We start from the raw sequence: 22,757 nt of genomic DNA on the forward strand, positions 1-22,757 counted from the left end.
ACCACAATCATCTCTCTCTTATGTGACTATTCCTAAGATCCTTTCTTTTGGCTTTGGGTAAACTATTAATATTTTTTTTGGGGTCAGAAAAAGTATTCATGAAACTTAATTTATTATATTTTACGTCTCAGTTTAATATTGTATTTTTACAAATAAAAAATCATTTGGTTTGATTTTTGTACTTCTCATTCTATATCTATTTAAGGAGAAAAAGAGGGAAAATTCAAATAAACGCTAACAGGAAACAGAAACCCCACCGGTTCCGGCGGAGCCAAGAACACCTGGATTCTTTCTTTTCGGGATTCTTGTAACATTTCTGTTTAAAGCCCTAGCAGGGTTGTTTTAGTTTCGTCGTCGTCGATCTTATTCTGGTTTTCTAGGGTTTTTGTGTTCTTGAACTTGTAGTTTACCTCCAAGCTTTCAAGGATCTGGAACGGGAAGAAATGGTGTTTACGGTAAGATTGCTCGTAGAACATCTGAACGAAGCTTGGGAGATACTCCTTCTTCCTCCTGCTGATGTCGATCAACTCCTCTCTCTTCTTGATCAAGTGGAGTGTTGCCTTTCATGGATAGACCAAAGCCCACCAAAACCAATTGAAATTCCCCTTGGCCGCTTGAAGGAGGTACTGATTGCTGACCATCTTATGAGACATTCGGATATTGACGTCAAAATTGCAGTTGCCTCTTGCATTAGTGAGGTCATAAGAATATCAGCACCAGTTACTCCTTGCGGTGATGAAAAAATGAAAAAGGTATTTCGGTTGATTGTTGATGCGTTTGAGAAATTATCTGATACTTCTAGTTATTCATATTTTACGAGAGTCCGGATTCTTGAATTCATGGCAATGTTTCAATCATGTGTTCTAATGGTGGATATTCAATGTGATGCCATGATTCTTGAGATGTTCCAACATTTCTTGAATTCCATAAGGGATTATCACCCGGAATATGTCTTCTCTAACATGGAGAAAATTATGACCCTCATGTTAAAGGAAAGTGATGATGTGTCTGTCGATCTTCTTTCCCCACTCTTAGATAGTCTCCTGATGAAAGATAAGGATGTTTTGCCAATTAGGCAAAAACTTGCTAAGAAAGTAATTGAGAACTGTGTTACTACGCTTAAACGGGATATGATTCACCATGAGACAGTTGTTGCTACTGAATGCAATGAAGCCAAGGAAAATGCATCAGGTGAACTTCCTGCAAATGAGAGCAAATCGTTGGGGAAGTCTGGATTGAAAGCGACTGGTTCTGGATTGCTGGGTCTTGCAACGGATAGGTCTTCCAATCAGTGACGAGGAATAATGATGCTCAAATTGGAAATGCCGATTCTTTAATTCCAAGCTTTCCCCATAAGAACCCTGGTTACACCCGTCATATTACTAATCAAGCTGAATCTACTGATAGAGCACTGAAGATGGTGGTCAAACCAGAAACACGGCCAGATCAAGCTACACTGAAAGCAAGAGGTAGGTGACTTATTTTTTGATGATTTCTGCACAAGGTTCTATTGGACATATTATTCTATTCTGTGTAGAATCTTCCATTATACTTTTTCTTTGTTTGTTTAGTTTCTTTCATTAATCTTTTATTGCTCTAGATATTTAATTGCCTTGTATTAGGATATTAATGTGGATCATAAGCTCATATGCACCCCTAGTAACATGTGACAAAATCAGCCCATCAAGGTTGTGGGAGGCGACTGCTGTGAGAGGCAGCCTAGTCCTCTGATGTTTGAAGCTTTTGTTGGTTCATTGGATGGCCTTGCTCTAAAAACAAGCATCAATGAAGAAGGAAGAAAAAAAAGACAAAAAGAAGAGTGTCATTGCCAACATATGCCTTCTTCTGGAATTCTTCCTAGAAGATCTCCTTGGCTCATCAAGTAGAGAGATTTAGTCTTGATGCTGTGACAGTTTTAGAAAGTATAATTTATTTCAATTAGGTAGCTCCTACTTTCAGTTTGCTACTATTTTGGTCACTTAGCTTTTATTTTGTGATTTCTTGATTCTTCAAGTTTTATCTTGGAAACCTCTGGCTAAGCTATAGATTGTAATAAATAAAAAAATTAGAATTGAAGTAATTGATTTTGTGTCCTCATAACTTCAGTTTTGCAGTAAAATCCATGTTCAACAGCTGAGATAGCTGTAGTGTGATACCTAAGACTGAGATATCCATCCCTTACTCCTTTCTTTTTATATTTTTTTAGTTTATTATTTTTTCTAATCTTTTATGTTCTTACTTCATATATGGGCGGGGGGAAGAGAAGAACAAAAAAGTTTCAGTTACATTACGTTTGTTCATCCGTATTTTCTTTTTGGATGAACAAAATTTATCCTTATTGTTTTGATCCTGGCTGCAATCGATCTAGCACTGGTTTCCCTGTTTGTGTTCGAGTTTTGCATTAATCTTGAAGATTTTTTTCATGGAAAAATCTTCTCCATTGCTTTTATATTTTAATCTTGTATTGACAATGGAATCATTCATTGAACTATGGTCACAAAATATTGTTTCCTACATGGCATCTGCAGTTAACTGGACTTTGATCTTCTGAGTTCATCACTGCAGCCATGAGCAGTGGGTTTCATACCCATGTGCAGGTCCTTATATGGCCACATCCAGTGGTTTTCTGGCAATTGTGATCTCTTGAGACTTTCTCCCTTATTTTATTTTACATACGTGACCTTTATTCCTACTTCACCATATCTGGAAACTGAGTTTATGGGTTTTCAATTTCATTTCATTGGCTGACATTGAATACAAATTTAATTAGAAGCATTTTAGGCAGTTTGAGGATCTGTGAATCCTCACATAGTTCCCCTTGTAATGAATCATATCTTTTCCAGTTATTCTTTTTGGGTCTAATATCTGTCTCAGTCAATCTAAAAGCTTATGTTTTATTTAATTTCTACTATTTTGCTGCAATGTGTCATAGTTTGGAGTGAATCAGGAAATTCTTTAGGATGATATCATTATTGTCTAATCATTTGATGTTTCTCTACCACAGAGGTCCAGAATCCACCACAGAGAAGTTTTGGCAGTTCCAATAACAGAGGTACTTGTTAAACTAGATCTACTGCCTGCTACCAGTGGATATGCAATGAAGACCATAAACCAACTTGGTTCCTTTTATGTTTTTGTATATTTTTCTCTTGCATGGGTTAATGCTAAGGAGAGATTGCCTTTGATTGAAGCATGGGAAAAAATATCAAAGATGACAGCAGAAAACAAGTAAGACATTTTGAGCTTCTTTTCTTGAGTTCCTTCATCTGAGTTAGCACATCTATTTGGTGAGGTTGCTTTGACTTCTAAGAGTGAGTCTCAGTCTAGTGTTATGATTGCTGATTCTGTGTTGGGAACGTTATTAAGTAAACAATCCTTATGATGGAGCCAAGACAATAGCAACATTATAACTAGTCCTCATGCTTTATGGACAGACATTTTCAACTACACTACAATGCCCTGGGCAATCTATTATAAAAAACATAAATGTTTTAGGCTCTCAAATTTTACCTCCAGTCTTCATTTGTCTATCTGAAAACTGGCAATAATGCCCTGAATCTTCTTTGCTGACTTGGTTCAAAATCCCAACTTTGATGGTTAACCATCTAACATAGCACAGGTGATCAACTGAAAAAAAAGTTTTACCTATCAACTGATTTTAATTGAGATGATAATTGGAAATAAAAAATATTGACTCAGAAAGCAGGTTTAAAATTCTGAACTTTGTTAGAATGGTATTTCTGCTCCTGTTAGCATTTTGAACTCTGTTGAGCATGCTACTAATCTACTTTTATTAACAGGGCTGATAAAAATCTGTATGCCATTGAATCATGGGGGAATAGCAAGAAAGAAGCATTCGAAGCTAAGCTGAAAAGGATTGAGGTAAACAAGTTTCCATTTCTTGAGTTTCATGAAATGTTTTTGCAAAGGCCTCCTTCTGCATACCATGCTTGTGCAATCAAGTACAGAACCTATGTGCTATCAATGGTCTCCACCTAAATACTGGTTTCGAGTCTGGAAATAAACCTTTCAGCAAAACCAATGGTAAGGCAGTGTACATAAAGATCCCCCCCTTCCCCTGCAATGGTGGGAACCTTGAGCACTGGGTATACCATTTTGATCTTGACTTAGAATTTGGATTTATTCAACAAGTAAGCATGGGTCTATCCGATCCACTGAGCTACCCCTGGGCACAGCTTTGAATCCTTTTCTCTGTTAATCCTTTGGGAAGCTGGTGTTGGCTTCGATAGGAATCTGAATGGGCATATGTTTAGCTTGTTAAATCACAAAGTCAAGTCATATGTGCTTCTTTACATGGCATTGTCATTTAGCATATCATGCACTGCTAATGCCAGAACTCTGCTGAGGAGATCGTTCAGGTTGATTACCTAGTCGTCCTACAGATTTTCCTCCAACTAATTGTACAATGCTTTCATCCGTGGCCCCCAAATGTCAGAACTGTTTTTTACCCCCCCCTTCGGGGAGCTGGTGTTGGCTTCGATGGGAACCTGATTGGAGTTAAGTTTACCTTGTTAAATCACAAAGCCATCCTTAATTGCATATACCTGAAGAAGAAAACTAGGAAAGAGACTCCGTTGAGGAGATCATTCAGGTTGATGTTGATTACTTCTCGTGCAGGGTTCTAGTCAAACTAATTGTACAATGCTTTCATCTGGCCCTCCCAAATGTCAACAGTTTTTTTTTTTTTTTCATACAAATAACTTTTTCTCAAAATTTTTGAACCATACATACACAAATGGTAGTATTAAAGGTGCCATGAATCATTTGCATTGAGTTCATATTACCTTGACAAAGACCTTGTGGGATACAGGAACAACCGGAAAAGAAGGCCGAGTATGTAGAGTAAATGATCCAAGCCAAGCCGTGGAGAAAAACTGTGGTGGATTTCATGAAGGAAGATGAAGAAAAGAGGGCAATGATCCGAGTCATGTATGGAGAATATATTCTCAAAGCAGAGGTGATTGCTGCAAAGTATCGAGCATCTCAGATCACAACAATAACATAGTTCGAACCCAGGTTTTTTGACTCGTTTTTTGAGTAGAGTGTTGGTAATACATCAAAAGTAATTCAATTCAATTAATTGATGGGGAAAAAATTCCTTACCTGAATTCGCTTTCCCTTACTTGAAGTATTCGCAGCGGAAGTCTAGATCCACGTTCTCGTTCCACCACCAAAGGTTTACCGGCGAGATTCCTCAATCACAGGGAAAGGGAATAATATCCACAACCCAAATGCCGTGGATTAATGGAATGAAGATCAAATACTAGCAAAGAAGAAAATCTAAGCCTGCGATTCTAAGAGAGAGGGAGAGAGAGATGGAGCTGCCGTTTCTCAGAGATTTGCTCGTGCGAATGAATCACTCCGTTACTTACTCACTAATGCGGTGGTTACTAAAATATATAACCTATTTTTGTAACCGCCCTAATAGTGAGTTTCCAATATTGCCCTTGGGCATTTAATTTATTAATCAAATTAATAAATTCCAACAGCTCCCCCACTTGCACAAGGGCAAGTGTTAATCTTTCAATGTGTCCCAGACACATTTGTATATCCCAGATATACACATTCAATCTCTCTGCTATGTATTCCAGATACATAGACCTCTTGTGTCCCAGACATACATGCATATCCCAGATATACATATATATTGATCTCTTCACTATGTATCCCAGATACATAGACCACCTGTGTCCCAAACACTAATATCCACAAGTCATACTGGCAAAATGGGTTGTGCGACCGGTGATATACCTGCACGCGTGAGCCCCAAACTAGAAACCTTCCCAGAAGGCCAGAATGGCACATCACTCATAGAAACAAATCAAATAAGCATTAGTATAACACGGTGTCCTAGGTTTATTCAAACTCACCGGACTAAAGGTATCTCGATCCCTCCGAGAGATCACCTTCTTGTCCTTAAAATGTTCACTACTTTGTAACACATACGGTTGGCGCCAAAGAAACACTTATTAGGGTGCAATTGAATCAAACCTTTCCTTTCGCCCCAGACCATCACTACACTCAGGATTGACTCCTTTCCCAGTAGTGCCCCTTTAGGTCGAATCTATCATGACCATAGGTAACACCCCAAAGTAGCCACATCAACCCTTCGTTTCATGATGTCGTCGAAAGTCACTAAGAACACTAATGGACCATAAGGTCCAGGACTCACACAATGAGAGGAGCGAGGATCCATCCTCTCATTTCCAATGATCGCTAAGCACACATAGTATGATATATGTGCTATGGTGGAGCATTCTCTATACAATAGAACGTATGTCCATCTCAACACCATACAGGTCTTAGTCCAGTCGCAACCCCTTGCGCCTAACCCGAGTTACTTTATTGTCGCCACCCTAGCGCCACATAAAGTACTCGCACCTGGCTCCTATAGGCAACATGAATAGTGGGAACACTCATGTCGATTCTCTTCACAATAGAGAAACTCATCTTGATTCCAAATCAACGCGACATCATGATTATGAATTGACCTACACAAAGTCATTCATAATCCGTCTCATCTCTCGCTCGCCTCCAAGGCGCCGAGAGGCGAATGCTCGTGTGAGTGAGCCATTCTCTTGCCTATTGACATATGTTGTTTTATGCTAGAAGAAACACAATCACACGAGAAAGTGAATAAAAAAAATGCTGGAATGAACTCATATTATTCATTAATAAGAAAGTCTCAGTACAAAAATAAGTCACAATCTACGCAAGCCCAAGGATTTTACATGAGAAATAAAAACATCCTTGGCTATAGGTTTGGTAAGAGGGTCAGCTACCATCAAACTAGTAGATATGTGCTTAAGTACAACTTTCTTTCTTGATGTAATGTCTCTAACAAAGTGATATCTCAACTGTATATGTTTGGTCTTCCCATGATACTTGGGGTCCTTGACATAGCTAAGAGCTGCCGTACTATCACAGTAGACAAGGGCAGCCTCTTTGGATGTCATCACAATCCCAATATGTCGAAGGAATCTCCTCAACCAAACAGCCTCTTGAACCGCAGCGGAGCATGCCACATACTCTGCTTCCATGGTCGAGAGGGATATACAAGCACGCTTCTTGCTACACCACGAAATGGCCCCGCCATTCAGCAAGAAAGCATATCCGAGAGGTTGATTTGCGCTCATCGATGTCTCCAGCCCGATCGGCATCACTATAGCCAACTAACCGCAAATCCGATCCTTGGTAACACAACATGTAGTTACTCATTCCTCTCGAGATATCTCAATATCCTCTTGACTCGCTTTCCAAGTGCTCTATGCCTGGGTTTGATTGGTATCGACTAACCAAACCCACTTGCATAACAAATATCCGGCCTAGTACACATCATAGCGTACATAAGGCTACCCACTCTGCACCGGAATATGGAACTCTTTCCATCTTGGTTTTCTCCTCTGGAGTCTTAGGACCCATATCAAGGCTCAAATGCAAACCCTTCTCCACTGGAGTATCAATTGGTTTGCAGTTGTGCATTTGGTATCTCGTCAAGACATTGTCAATATAGGTCTCTTGAGATAAACCCAGTAATCTCTTTTGCCTATTTCTGACAATCTTGACACCAAGCACATAGCTTGCTTCACCCATGTCCTTCATATCAAATACGGAGGACAACCATTTCCGAATGGTTTCCAATAGCTCCTTGCTATTGCTAGCCATAAGTATGTCATCTACGTACGGTGTCGAAATGACATAATTATTATCGAGATCTCTTGGTGTAAACACAGTGGTCTTCCTCAAGCATGGAAAAACCATTTTCCATCATAGCTTGGTGGAAGCGCACATTCCACTGTCTAGATGCTTGCTTTAAGCCATATATGGACTTCTTAAGCTTGCACACTTTGCGCTCAAGTCCATGTGCTTCAAAGCCTTGAGGTTGATCCATATAGATCTCTTCCTCAAGTTCTCCATTGAGAAAAGCAGTTTTTACATCCATCTGATAAAGCTCCAAGTCCAACTGAGCAACAATGGCTAGTATGAGGCGAATTGAGGCAAACCTAACCACAGGGGAAAAAGTTTCCTCAAGAGATCGACTGTGAGATGATTTCAGTTGATGAGCATGAACCAAAGAGCGTGCAGGAAGCTCTTGCGGGGTCAAGCTCAAAGGAATGGTTAAAAGCAATAAAGGAAGAGTTGGAGTCGATGAAAGTTAATCATGTCTGGGACTTGGTTGACTTGCCGCCAGGCCGAAAGGCGATTGGGAACAAGTGGGTTCTCAAGATCAAAAGAAAGGCGGATGGATGTTACCATGTAGGCTTCATCCTCTATGTCGAAACGTCGACGAGGAACTAGCTCGCGCCTACTACGGCGCAAGTGCATGTCAGATTGCTCACCGTCTAAGGTAGCTATCACATCTGCACTTCCACTCCCACTAGGATCTTCTGGATGAACCCCAGGTTCATTATCTAGAATTTGATTCCCTGGAGTGACAAGACCACTATCTTGTATCTCAAAGAATTCCGATGATTCTTTGTTAACTCCTGAAAGAGATGGAAAATCATTCTCCAAGAATGTTGCATCCCTAGACTCAAGTTCCGTTCTCCTCTCACTCTCATCTAGTCCAATGAAGACATGGCCCTTTAAGGGTTCAGAATATCTCACAAAGATACACTTTCTTTTTCTGGGTCCAAGCTTTCCATATTGGTGAGAAGTAGAGTGAACATATGCTGCACATCCCCATGCGCGCAAGTAACTCAAATCTGGCTTCCTTCCGGTCCACAACTCATATGGTGTGGAAGGAACCGATTTGGTTGGAACTCTGTTGAGGATATAGGTCGCAGTCAGCAAAGCATCTCCCCAATAAGAGATGGGTAGATTTGCCTGCGCCATCATGGATCTCACCATGTCTAGCAAGGTTCTATTCCTCCTCTCAAAGCAACCCCATTTTGCTGTGGAGTCCCTGGAATAGTAAGTTGTCTAGATATCCCCTTTTCATCACATAACCCTTTGAACATATCGGAGAGATACTCTCTACCTCTATCCGTTCTAAGAGTTTTAATCCTTTTATCTAATCGATTCTCAACCAAGCTCATGAATTTCTTAAAACATTCCAGAGCTTCGACTTATGAGAAATTAGATAAATGTGACCATACCTTGTATAGTCATCTATGAATGTGATGAAATATGACTGTCCTTTTCTAGTATGCACATTCATGGGTCCACACACATCCGAATGGATAAGTTCTAAAGGAAGAGAGGCTCTCAAAGCCTTTTTAAATGGTTTTCTAGTTGCTTTTCCCCTGCTAGACATGACTCACAAAGTTGGCAAATCAAATAGTGAACCTTGGCCTAAGAGACCTTCTCTTGCCAACCTGTTCATCCTATCTAAGCCAATATGTCCTAGTCTAGCATGCCACAAATTAGAATCAATACACACAATATTTTGGCAAACAAAAACATTACTAGAATTAAATGAATAATCAATTGTATCCAATACAATGAAACCATTATCAAGAAAACCAAAACCATAAACTGTATCACCCAGATACAAAACCAAAGAATTGTTTTCAAATACAATTCTAAAACCATGTCTTAAAAGATAAATAACGAAACAAGATTTCGCCGAATGTCCGGAGCATACAAGACATCATGGAGTAACGTTCGTCCGGCCACCTCGCAAAACTAATTTGCATGTGCCTATGCCATGAACCTCCACGCTTGAGCTGTTCCCCATCGTTATCCTTTTGCTTCCTCTTGGAATACGACGGTATTCCACGAAGCTCGAGCGTTCCCTTGTTATGTGTTCCGTCGCACTGAATCAACAATCCACAAAGGATTTAGTTCAGCAAGCATAGTAGAACTTGTTACATAACAAGATGAGGTATAACACACAAGACATACCTCTTGCTCGGTGCAATCACGAGCAAAATGACCAGAGCTTTCGGCACTTGAAGCAAATCAAAGCTGATTTCTTCTTGCCAACACTAGTCCCCCTTGAACGCTTGGGCCCACTCTTGTTTTTGTTCCCACCCTGGTTACTTTGCTTGGACCGCCGAGGTTGAGCTTTCTCTCTCTTGCGCTTGAAGCTTGCACTCTTACTAGTGCTAGCTTCAGCAACCAAACACATCGATTTGAGGGGTATCGGCCAACATCCGATCCTCATCAAGCTCAAGGTGCTTGGCGGCTTGATCGAAAGTCTTGACCTCATCGGCATGAGTCAAGAAGATCTTCATATGCTCCCAAGTCTTTGGCAATGACCGATGACTGCGGAGACTTGCTCCTCATCGGTCTTCGGCGCCCACATGCGCTCAACTCACTAATCATGTTTGACATGATGGTTATATGCTTGCCTCATGGTGTGACCCCCGGCGCATCTTATAATCACAAAAGTGAGTCCGAGCTGACGGCCTCTTGTGGTGGAAGTCCCTCCATACTCGGAACTTCACGGCCTCCCACAAAGACTTTGCAGTCCTATGCTTCTCATAACGAAGCATCAGGTCATCCCTCATGGAGCTCAGGATTGTAATCCTGGCTACCCGTCTTTCCTCTTCCAAGCATTGTATATATCAAGGTCCCTGCGATGCTGTGCAGTGGTACCTTCCTCGGGTGGGTTCATGGTTTGGTTTATGGTCTCTAGCATATCCTGCTCTTCCGGGAGATATTGCACCTTTCGGTGCCGGAGGTCATAATTCCTCTCATTCAGCTTATCTCCTTTAGTGAGGTCAGCGAACAATGCTCTTGGTAGCAGCCATTTTTCTAGAGATATTACATACAAGAATGAGTTCAATAAATCTAGCATAAAACACAACTCATGCAACAAAAATCACACTAGCATAGTCAACCTATGGGATAAGCACTTAAACCAAAAGAGATGCTAAAAAAACATTCAATCAAATTCTCATGCAAACCCACATAGACTTATACACTAACTTCATTCCATGCAAGAAACATGATTGATAGACCCATAAAAAAAATAGTTTTATTAAAATAAAACATGCAATCATGTTAAAGCTATGAGGTGGTTCACACGTAACACTTCTACCTCATTAGCTCCCACTAGGCCCCAATAGGCCCTCAATGCCCAAACATCACACAGATTGTCGGGCCATTGGTGTCCGATAAGTTAGAAACACATTCTGAATCGGACGGACCAATTTCCAAAAAATCCATCTCCGCCAGGACGACTGCCGTCTGCCCAGACGGAATTCCGTCTGCCTTTTATGCCCAGACGGATGACCGTCTGCCCAGACGGAAATTCCGTCTGGCATTCTGTGACCAGACGGATGACCGTCTGGTTCAGACGGTCGACCGTCCGGCCCAGGACGGATGACCGTCCGGTTCAGACGGTCGACCGTCTGGCCCAGACGGATGACCGTCTCCCAGACGGAAATTCCGTCTGGGTCACTATGACCACTCTGATAATAGACGGACGACCGTCTGGTCAGACGGTCGTCCGTCTGGTCCACAGTGACCAAAAAACGGCGATTTTTCAATTTTTCTTGAACGGCAAAAAACGGTAAAACACGTTTTTTCACTCAAAAATCATCCAAAAACACATGAAAAAAAATCCAACAATAAATTTTAAACAAAAATTTTCATCATGGATTATCAATTCATGCAAATCTCCATTAGGGAAATCCACAAGGATCTCCCACTCGGATCCGAATCAAAATTAAAAGGTTTCCAAAAACCCTATCAATTCTCCCATGGGTTTCGTATTAAACCCTTGATCCTCCCATTGGATCCATACAATAAAATTAAACAATGGGGAGGAACAATAAACGTGGGAACCAATGGCTCTGATGCCAATGTTGGTAATACATCAAAAGTAATTCAATTCAATTAATTGATGGGGAAAAAATTCCTTACCTGAATTCGCTTTCCCTTACTTGAAGTATTCGCAGCGGAAGTCTAGATCCACGTTCTCGTTCCACCACCAAAGGTTTACCGGCGAGATTCCTCAATCACAGGGAAAGGGAATAATATCCACAACCCAAATGCCGTGGATTAATGGAATGAAGATCAAATACTAGCAAAGAAGAAAATCTAAGCCTGCGATTCTAAGAGAGAGGGAGAGAGAGATGGAGCTGCCGTTTCTCAGAGATTTGCTCGTGCGAATGAATCACTCCGTTACTTACTCACTAATGCGGTGGTTACTAAAATATATAACCTATTTTTGTAACCGCCCTAATAGTGAGTTTCCAATATTGCCCTTGGGCATTTAATTTATTAATCAAATTAATAAATTCCAACATAGAGAATAACTGAAGTTAGTAAATAATTGTTCAGAGTAGAAGTTCCCACATCTTCTCTCCCTATTGTGACTAGTCTCTTAGACCTGATTTGCTGCCTCTTGTGGCTTTCTCAAAAGAGCTGATTTACATTTCAATTTAGCATGGTGATTTTTAATTCACAAACTGTTTGATTTGATTTTCATACCTCATTCCAAATGAATTGTGCAGAGCAATGAAGCCTCCCCCAGTAAACATCTTGTGCTCCTCGTCGGGTGAGGGAACCCTACAAACCCTAAAGTAGAGAGAAAAGGTCTTCATTGGGTTTTTAAGTCAAAGTCAAACAGATAAGATTAAATAGGTCAACCAAAACCATTACTACTTCTAGAGTTCTAAGAAGGATAATGCATTATTTGACTACTCTGTTGACAATTGGATTAGTTTTCCTCCTGTTAGATTGTTGCTGAACAAGTTTATATAATGGCTACCTTCTCTCTACCGTGACAAAAATGGGGTCATTGGTATGAGAATTAGAGTTGATCAAACCACCATCCAAGGGATAGCGAATGATTCAAGTATTATTAGGTGAAGAAATTGTACAATAATTCAAGTATTATTAGGTTATGAAAGGAGAATCCAAAAGGATCATACAAAAGAACATAGATTGAGTAACTTAATACAACATTGATATTATAGCTGATAATCAAAAGATCTTCAGGGAGAAACTGTAGATAAGTATGGTTTACTTTTGGAGATGAGCTTTCTTTTCTTCTTCGGTCATGAAAGAGGTGATGGGAAAGGACTTGCTAACTCCAACTGATGTCTTGAAAGTGATATTGTCACCATCGACGGACATCTCGACTACAGAAACCCACACCATCAGGGGAGTCTTGGCCTTGGATCCTGTCATCTTCTTCATCTTTCCCTTCTCAACATATGCTGTGGTCTCGGCAGCATAGCTATTCTTGGATTTGGTCGCTGGATTGAAGGACTCATAGGGAGCCTTGCATTTCCACCACACGAAGCCAGTGGATCTCACCCTTCCGCATTCTACCAGCTCTCCATTGGGAGCTACACCACTGGGAAACCCAAGCTCTTTCAAAAGATCCATTGAAAATTGATCACAGGCTTCCTTTCCACGGACGATTTCAGCCCCAGCTCTCTCATCAGTAGCCATGATTACTAGATAAAACGTAAAGAGATTGTTAGAATAAGAAAAACTCTTTAACTCCGCAACTGCTCAAAAGGGGCTATGCTGGCTATTTTGGATGTGAATTCTGAGCAGATGGCTATCTATATATACAATAACTACAGGTGGGAAGGTGACCTTGTCTTTCCATCGCCGCCGATGATGACATGTTCCAAAGACAAGGTTGACGGCTACCGAACCTTCCATTAGGGAAATAAGTCTTCATTCTTAATTAATGGTTTTATGATTTTGTTCGGTCAACCAAGGAATTGGATTACTTTCTCTACTGGTAGTCAGAATTGCCAAATTAGAAGTCAATCTTATGCTACTGCCTAACTACCTGGAAAGAATTTTTAAGCATTGGTTCTGTGTAACTTCTTCTGGGGAACAAAACTCATTTTATGGGATATATCTCTCAACCATTATCAAGTTTCCACCTCTTTTTACTTTTATTACAAGTTTGCTCTTATGAATCCCAACCAGCCTTGAGCCTGAAGAGGACCTTGGATGGTTTTATATTCTACAAACTATTCCATACGCAAATGGTTAATACCAAATCAAAAGCTAAAATGAATAAAACTGGAAGAAAAATGGATATGTATGTAAATTATATCCTGTTAATTAACAACAACAAATAGTTTTACCATCAAAGGTTAGCTTAGTTGGCAATGGCCAATGCCTCCCAATAGAAAGGTGAGGGTTCAATCTTCCGTGATGGTATATGGAATAGTTCCCACCCCCTATTTCTAGTAAATTGATATAAAAAACCTTTAAGAGGAAGAAAAAAAAAAGGAAGAAGAAGCAATAAGTTTTGTCCCAACTAAATGTGGTTGGTCGCATGGATTTTTACATTCTAATTAGCTCTGTATCATGCCATACTAGATAGAAAGCTTAAGATACGCATATAGTTTATACACCAGTTCTCATAAGGTTGGTTTGTACCTAGCTCTTCTAATTCCTTCAATCGAAATTAAATCACTTCTTTATACCATTTTAAATAAAAGAACCACTAAAACAAGTATGAAATCAACTTGCAAGAAAAATAACCCATGGGGCTTGGCTTAGTTCATAAGAATCAATATCTCATAGCATAAGGTTAGGAGTTTAAATCTCTTTACACTATATATAAATAGTTATCCCTTACATAAAGCTACAAGTTAACCAGAAAAAAAAAAAAAAAAAGTGTTAAATTAAAGAATTGTTGATGTACTATTGCTTGTTTTAGGGTCTAAGCTATTACATTTATCATATTATTTCGTCATCAAAATGGGATCAGTCAAATTTTACTTGACAACAATAAAAAATGATAAGATTTACGCATTCACAAGGTTGGGCAACCATTTTGTCTTCCTCTCTGCTTGGATACAGATGTGGCTTGGCAGCCAAGTTCTTTTTCAAATTTTTGTTTCCTTCCTTTAATGGTGACAATTAATATTGTTTATGAAATTAAAAGTAACCGCAAGAGCACGGTATTGCGTAGCTAATGGGTCGATCTCAAAGAGATATGCCACTTTAGAATTAACTTCTTAATGATAATTCAATAGTGCAATGATTCAAATTTGTTAATTATTTAATTAAACTAAACGAACGGTCCTAATCTATACATCTAATGCGACCGAATTGAGATAAAAAATAAAGCAAACATAACCAACGCATAATTAATAAATGCAGAAAAAATGCGAATAATAAATAAATAAAAATAAAAGGGAAGTGATCCGAGTGTCAGCTCTGGATCTAGGGAAGGGGAGTATAATTATAATGACTTTGACCATGGACCATTTGTCGTAGCTTACAGTCCACCGGTCGGGGGAACGGATATTAGAGAAAAAGAAATTGTAGAAAAGGAATAAATAAATGCTGAAAGCAAATTGCGAAAGTAAATAACCAGAATAATAAAAGGAAAGGGAAATCTTAACCAAAGAGAGGCACGACTATAGGCATCTTTGATCAAAGACCCAGGGGAAGGGAGAACAATAAATAAATGCTGAAAGTAAATCCTAAATTAAGAATATTGAGGGGTAGATAGAAGCAGGAATGGAGGGGGAGAGAAGATTATTGAAGAATGTTACTTACTTGCATATTTAAACTTCAAACAATAAAAAAGAATTTGAACAAACAATTCGAATCTCAACCAACCCTAACAGCCAGATAGATCTAGATCATTCTAGATTGCAATTGCTAGACCCAGAGAAAAATGAATCTTGAAACTTGAACTTGATCTTGAACTTGAAATTGCATTACATTACATAGAAAGATTAAACCTAAACATTCAATCTAGAAATTAGCTATGCTAGGGCGTTCCTCAACAAAAGAAGCGACGTGCTACACTATGACCTGGGTGTAGTGATAAGTGGGCAAGGGTTAGCTAGGGCGTCCCCTGTAAGCGACGCGTCGCATCGGCCCCCGGATGCGGTGATAAGTAGGCAAGGGTTCCCGCGCCGTGGACGAGTGCGGGTAAAGAAGCTAGTCCATAAGCGTAGGATTAGATTGGCATCTTGGAACATAGGATCTTTAACTGGTAAGAGCTTAGAATTGATAGATGTTATGAGGAGAAGAAGGTTTAATGAAGCTTGCATCCAAGAGACTAGATGGAGGGGTAAAAAGGCCAAAGAGTTGGATGACTTTAAACTTTGGTATACTGGAGATAAAACAAATAAAAATGGAGTGGGTATAATAGTGGACAAAGATTTAAAAAATGATGTGGTGGATGTTAAAAGAGTGGGTGATAGGATTATTGCTATCAAGCTTGTAATGGAGAAAGAGTTCATAAATATAATATAATTTGTGCATATGCACCTCAAGTAGGATTAGATGAAAGTCTAAAGGTAGAATTTTAGGAAAATATAGATGGATTAATGCAAGGAATTCGTCAAGGAGAAAAGATTATCATAGGAGGTGATTTAAATGGACATATTGGAAAAGATCAAAGAGGATATGAGAGTGTCCATGGAGGATATGGTTTTGGAGAAAGGAATGAGGAGGGGATTTCAATTTTGGATTTTACTACTGCTTTTGATCTATCTATTATAAATACTTACTACAAAAAGAGAGATGAACATTTAATTACTTTCAAAAGTGGACAGCATAGAAGCCAAATAGATTTCTTCCTAACTAGAAGGACTGATAGATTGTTGTGCAAGGATTGCAAGGTGATACCGGGGGAAAGCTTAATTGCACAATATAGACTTGTGGTCTTGAATATGTACTTAGTCCCAAGAACACATAAAAGGTCCAAGGTAAACTATCACAGAATAAGATGGTGGAATTTGAAAGGAGAGTACTCTAAATCCTTCGTTAATGAAGTAGTCAAACAAGGGAAATGGGATTTTAAAGGGGATACCAATGCAATGTGGAATGAGATGGCTATGTGTATTAAGAAGGTGGCTAAAGATGTTCTAAGGGCCTGTTTGGTTACATGAATCCAGAGATTTCAAATCTCTGGATTCATGAATCTGAGAATTATACCCGCTTGGTTGTAAAAATCTCTAGATTCATGAATTCTATAGATTCACCTTTTTACACTAAAAATGTGAATCTGTAGATTTATGGGTAAGGGATGAAATCCAGAGATTTCAAAAAAGCTATACGTTTGCACATTCACAAAAATCATGTCGATTAAATAGTTTTTTAGGATGAATTCACAGATTTCATTCCACAACCAAACACTTAATTTTATAAATTATGACTCCATAGATTTGAAGTCTATAGATTTGAAATCTCTAGATATTTGAAATCTTCAGACTCATGTAACCAAACAGGCCCTAAGTGAATCAAAAGGAAAGATCCATTCTTATAGAGAGACGTGGTGGTGGGATAGTGAGGTTCAAGCTGTCATTAGGAATAAAAAAAAGTTAGTTTTAAGACATGGTAAAGAACTAAGGATGTTGAGGATCTTCAAAGGTATAGGTTGGATAGAAATGAAGCTAAGAAAATTGTGGGAAAAGCAAGGGAAAGGAAGTATGAAGAGTTATACAATAAGTTGGGCACAAAGGAAAGGGAAAAATCTATTTATAAGATAGCTAAGATGAGGGATAGGAAGAGTAGAGATCTTGAACATGTTAGATGTATTAAAAATGGAGATGGTAAAGTATTAGTTTGAGAGGAGGATATTAAGAAAAGATGAGAAACTTATTTCTCTAGTTTACTAAATGAGCATTTATCAAGCACTTATGTTTTGGACGATTACATTTTTCACCAAGGCACCAATGTCCGAACTTATATACGTAGAATTTCGATGTCCGAAGTAAAATAAGCTTTAAGGAGGATGAAACTTGGCAAGACACAAGGTCCTGATGAAATCCCAATTGAAGTATGGAAGAGCTTAGGAACCCATGGACTAGTTTGATTGACTAAGTTGTTTAATAAGATTATGAGCACAGGGAAAATGCCAGATGATTGGAGGAGAAGTGTTGTGGTTCCAATTTACAAAAAGAAAGGAGATATTCAAAGTTGTAATAACTATAGGGGCATTAAATTGATGAGCCATACGATGAAATTATGTGAGAGAATAATTGAAACCCGTTTGAGACACTTAACTACAGTTACAGAAAACCAATTTGGGTTTATGCCGGGAAGATCTACAACGGAGGCTATTTACTTAATTAGGAGACTTATGGAAAGGTACAGAGAATGTAGGAAAGATCTTCATATGGTATTTATTGACCTAGAAAAAGCTTATGATAGAGTCCCTAGAGCGTTAATTTGGCAAGTACTAGAGAAAAGAAATGTTGCAAGTAAATATATAGATATAGTTAAGGATATGTATGATGGTTCGGTGACTAGTGTTAGAACAGTGGGGGGACAAAGTAATGAATTCCCAATAACAGTTGGGCTACATCAAGGGTCAACTTTAAGTCCATATCTATTTGCATTGGTAATGGATGAATTAACCAAAGACATTCAAGATGAGGTCCCCTGGTGTATGCTTTTTGCGGATGATATTGTGTTGATTGATGAGACCCAAGTGGGGATTAATACCAAATTAGAATCATGGAGATTAGCTTTGGAATCAAAAGGCTTTAAACTTAGTAAATCAAAGACAGAATATTTAATTTGTAACTTTAGTCATGATCGGGTAGATGATGAGGTGGTGATACTTGACGATAAAGAGATTCCTCAGAGTGATTGTTTTAGGTACCTAGGTTCAATCATAAGTAAAAGAGGTGATTTAGAAGATGAGGTTTCCCAAAGAATTAAAATAGGGTGGATGAAGTGGAGAGGTGCGTCCGGGGTCTTATGTGATCGGCGTATTCCATTAAAGCTTAAAAGAAAATTTTATAGGACCGTTGTTCGACCAGCTATGATGTACGGTCCAAAGTGTTGGGCTGTTAAAAAGAATCATATAGATAAACTCAGTGTAGGAGAAATGAGGATGCTAAGATGGATGAGTGGCAAAACTAGGATGGATAAGATAAAAAACAATCATATTAGAGTTGGTCTAGGAGTTACTCCCATAAGTGATAAGCTTAGAGAAAGTCGTTTGAGGTGGCACAGCCACGTTCAACGGAGACCTATAAATGCTCATGTACGGAGAAGTGATATAATCCATATTGAAGGAACTAGAAGAGCTAGGGGTAGACCTAAGATAACCTTAGGCGAAGTGGTGAGAAAGGATATGTATAGCTTAGGCCTTGTATCTAGCATGGCCTCGAACAGAACTGATTGGAGGGCAACAATCCATGTAGCCGACCCCATTTAGTTGGGACAAGGCTTATTGTTGTTGTTGTTGTTGTTGTATTCAATCTAGAAATTAAAATCTCACAAAAGCAAGCGAAGAAAACCAGAGAAAGCCCAAATAAACTAAAGAGAAAAGAAAGAGAGTGCTTATACTAAGCTCTAACACATGTTCTCCCTTGATGGAGTATGCTCTCCTTTTATAGAGTTTACATGGGATATGAATCTTGATAGAATTTGAATCAAACTCAGGGTTTCTATCTGACTCAACCAATTAGGGTTTTGACGTATTAATCAGACTAACTTAGAGAGATCAAATGCATAATTCCACCGTTGAATTTGAGGATCAAGAAGTCGTAAAACTCTCCTCCAAAAACCAGCTCGATCAGACACCGGATGACCATTCGATGAAGGGCTTGATCGAAATTGAATAGAGACATTCAAAAACGGGATTTTTCCTTCTTCTTTATCTGAATATAATTCTTTTTCCTCTTTTTCTTTCATTAATCAAATCACAAATAGGAAATAAGTTATTGAGGTATGCAAGGACTCTTTTCTCCATTTCGACTCTCTCAATAATATCTCTGTAGATTTGATTGATAATTTATAATCTCAGCCCTAAATCAAATTTGCCTTCTTTATCTCTTAAATATTTCTGAGTTGACCCATAATCACATCTCTAGCTCATCATGCTCTAGATCAAGCCCATTTTCGCATTTGAGAATTTGAATGGACCTCTTGACATGTAAAATTGCATGATTAATACCTAAAACTCCACATATTTGCTTAAATATTGAAAAATCCTAAAATCTGCAAAAACAACATAAAACCTTAGGTAGCTCCACTCTAAGTGTGTAAAATGCATGTTTTATGCCCTAAGATTTCATACATAAACGTGCTCATCAGATTTCCCCACACTTAGACTAAGCTTGTTTTCAAGCAAAAATTAAAGAAAAATACAAATGCAGCTAAGAAACTAGTGCAACAAATTAAATCCTAACTCATTTTTGTAGGAATCATGGTTACACTTAGCATGTGCAACTGGCCTTTAAACCACTAGGTTACCCCTAGAGGATGAGTTTTGTCTCGTGGATGTTTGCAATGAATATACATCCAAAATTCCAATTCAGCTCAAAATAAAACATTGCAAATTCCAACTCTAACAATTGGTAAGTATTCATAATGATCAATAGCTATGACAATTTTTCTCACTATTGATTTAAGATCCCCCACAGTTGAACTTTATTACCCCATATTGATTCTTGAGACTAAGCATATATCTCAATCAAAGACTCACCTTATATCTTTCAAGTACACATCTTCTTTAAGCAAAACCACTCATAAAGTAAGGGGACCAAGGACTAAGGTTTTGAAGTATTTTTTTACCAAACAATTTTACCAAGGCATTGATGACACTTGCATTTATCTCTCTCTTTTCTTTTGAGTAGTGAATCTTTAGTCCACTGCGGTTGGCTTGAATGACATGGTGGAGCAAACACCAGAAACCCAAGTTACTTTGTAGCTTTGCTTTGCATATGCCCACATAGACAGTGATGTGAGAGTTCTTTTCAATAATCTCATTCCTAAGAGTTTCGATCAAGTCACCTTGATTCCTGAGTCGGAGTGCCCTATCTAGTTCCAAGGAATTCAACTTTTACTTTCTATTCTTTTTTTTTTCTTCATGCCATACACGAAATTGATCTCAATTCATAGCCAAAGGAACAAGGACCCACAAAACTCATAGATGGTCCAACGCCTTAAGTTAAGAGCCTTTTATTTTTCAAGGAAAGTCTCATCTCAACATATATACAAGTTACCTTCCTCTCAACATGGTTTTTATGTGTTAATGATGGGTACCAAAATCACTCTCATTTCACACATCATAGCAATTGAAAGAGTATGTACACTAACCAAAAGTCAAAGTTAAAATCTACAAAGAAGCTATAACCCCCCCCCCCCCCACACACACACACTTAAGTAATGCAATGTCTTCAATGCATGATGAAAAGAAGAATAAGGGCAAGGCAAAAGAGGGCATACCTTGGAGTTTCTCAATCACCAGTGTAAAAAGGCTCATAGAGATCAATCTCTACACTTGGCATTTCAAGGAAAGGCTTTAAACGTTGACCATTCACTTTGAAAATTTGCTTAGAATGAGGAGCAACTATTTCCACAGCACTATGGTTAAAAACACAGTGAATAATAAATGGACATTCCCATCTAGTTCGCAATTTTCCTGGGAACAAATGTAGCCAAGTGTTGTACAACAAAACCTTATCACCAATAGAAAATGATTTCCTAACAATATGCTTATCATGAAAGGTTTTAGTGTTAGCCTTGTAAATCTTTGAGTTTTCATAGGCTTCATTTCTAAGTTTCTCCAACTCAGATAGTTGGATACGACGATGGATACCCGCATCGTCAAGATCAAAATTCAACTTCTTGATTGCCCAGAAAGCCCGATGCTCTAATTCAACCGGGAGATGACAAGCTTTACCATACACTAAACGGTATGGGGATTGACCCAAATCCATATTATATGCAATTCTGTGGGCCCATAAAGGATCAATCAAATGGTTTTGACCAATCCTTACGAGTGGGGTTAACTGTCTTTTCTAAAATTTAATTAATCTGTCTATTGGAAACCTCTACTGACCACTCGTTTGCGGATGATATGCAATAGCAAGCTTATGGGTGATTCCATCTTTTTTCATCAAGGCCTCAAAAGGCCGATTACAGAAATGCTTGCCCCTGTCACTAATCAAAGCACGAGGAGTGCCAAAACAAGAGAAGATATTTTCCCTTACAAACTTGACTACCACTTTGTGATCATTTGATTTACAAGCTATGGCCTCTATCCATTTGCTCACTTAATCGACAGCCAACAGAATATATAGATTCCTGTAAGAATTAGGGAATGGTCCCATAAAATCAATACCCCAGACATAAAAAATTTCAACTATTAAAATCGGATTCAAGGGCATCATGTTCCTTTTGGTCACTTGACCAAGAGATTGACAAGCTTTGCAAGCTCTACAAAAAGTTAATGAATCCTTAAATATTGTAGGCCAATAGAACCCACATTGAAACACTTTTTCTGCAGTATTTCCTAGGCCCAAAATGACCCCCACAGGCATGATCATGGAAAAATGAAAGAACAGACATTTGTTCATGCTTAGGTACGCAACGCCTAATGATTTGATCTGAACCTATTTTAAAAAAGTATGGATCATCTCAGAAAAAATATTTTACTTGTGAATGGAACCGATATTTATCTTGGGTGGACCAATGGGATGGGGTTTCATTGGTTACAAGATAATTTACAATATCTGCAAACCAAGGTACCGTGTTTATTGACAACAATTGCTCATCTGGAAATGTCTCTAGAATTAGACTCTCTTCCTTTCTAGAATTAGAAAGGCGGGATAGATGGTCTGCAACTAAATTTTCAGTTCCCTTTTTGTCCCTAATTTCTAAGTCAAACTCTTGTAGTAGCAAGACCCAACAAATGAGTCAGGATTTTGCATTCTTCTTCTGTAGCAAATATTTTGATAGCTAAATGATTAGTGTAAATAATTACATGACTACCTAGCAAATATGAGCAGAACTTCTCTAATGCAAACACAACAGCCAAAATTCTTTTTTCAGTTGTCGTATAGTTAAGTTGTGCATCATTGAGGGTTTGACTTACATAACAA

General features: G+C 38.6%; 3 protein-coding genes across 3 annotated transcripts; 1 reads left to right on the plus strand and 2 right to left on the minus strand.

The window, feature by feature from the left end:
• The first annotated feature begins 443 nt into the window (after positions 1 to 443).
• On the plus strand, positions 444 to 1,295 carry LOC149002365 (sister chromatid cohesion protein PDS5 homolog C-like). The gene has a single exon (XM_089138700.1). It carries the CDS (start codon positions 444 to 446, stop codon positions 1,293 to 1,295), a length of 852 nt encoding a protein of 283 aa, XP_088994826.1.
• An 11,644-nt stretch (positions 1,296 to 12,939) lies between these two features.
• Positions 12,940 to 13,374, minus strand: LOC149002366 (uncharacterized). Its single transcript, XM_089138701.1, has one exon. It carries the CDS (start codon positions 13,372 to 13,374, stop codon positions 12,940 to 12,942), a length of 435 nt encoding a protein of 144 aa, XP_088994827.1.
• Positions 13,375 to 21,110: 7,736 nt separating this feature from the next.
• Positions 21,111 to 21,593, minus strand: LOC149002367 (uncharacterized). Its single transcript, XM_089138702.1, has one exon. The coding sequence runs from the start codon at positions 21,591 to 21,593 to the stop codon at positions 21,111 to 21,113; it is 483 nt and encodes a 160-aa protein (XP_088994828.1).
• Between the last annotated feature and the right edge of the window lie 1,164 nt (positions 21,594 to 22,757).

This window comes from Hakea prostrata, chromosome 10 (genome assembly GCF_041222555.1).
Source record: "Hakea prostrata isolate BN-2017 chromosome 10, UWA_Hpros_2, whole genome shotgun sequence".
NCBI lineage: Eukaryota > Viridiplantae > Streptophyta > Magnoliopsida > Proteales > Proteaceae > Hakea > Hakea prostrata.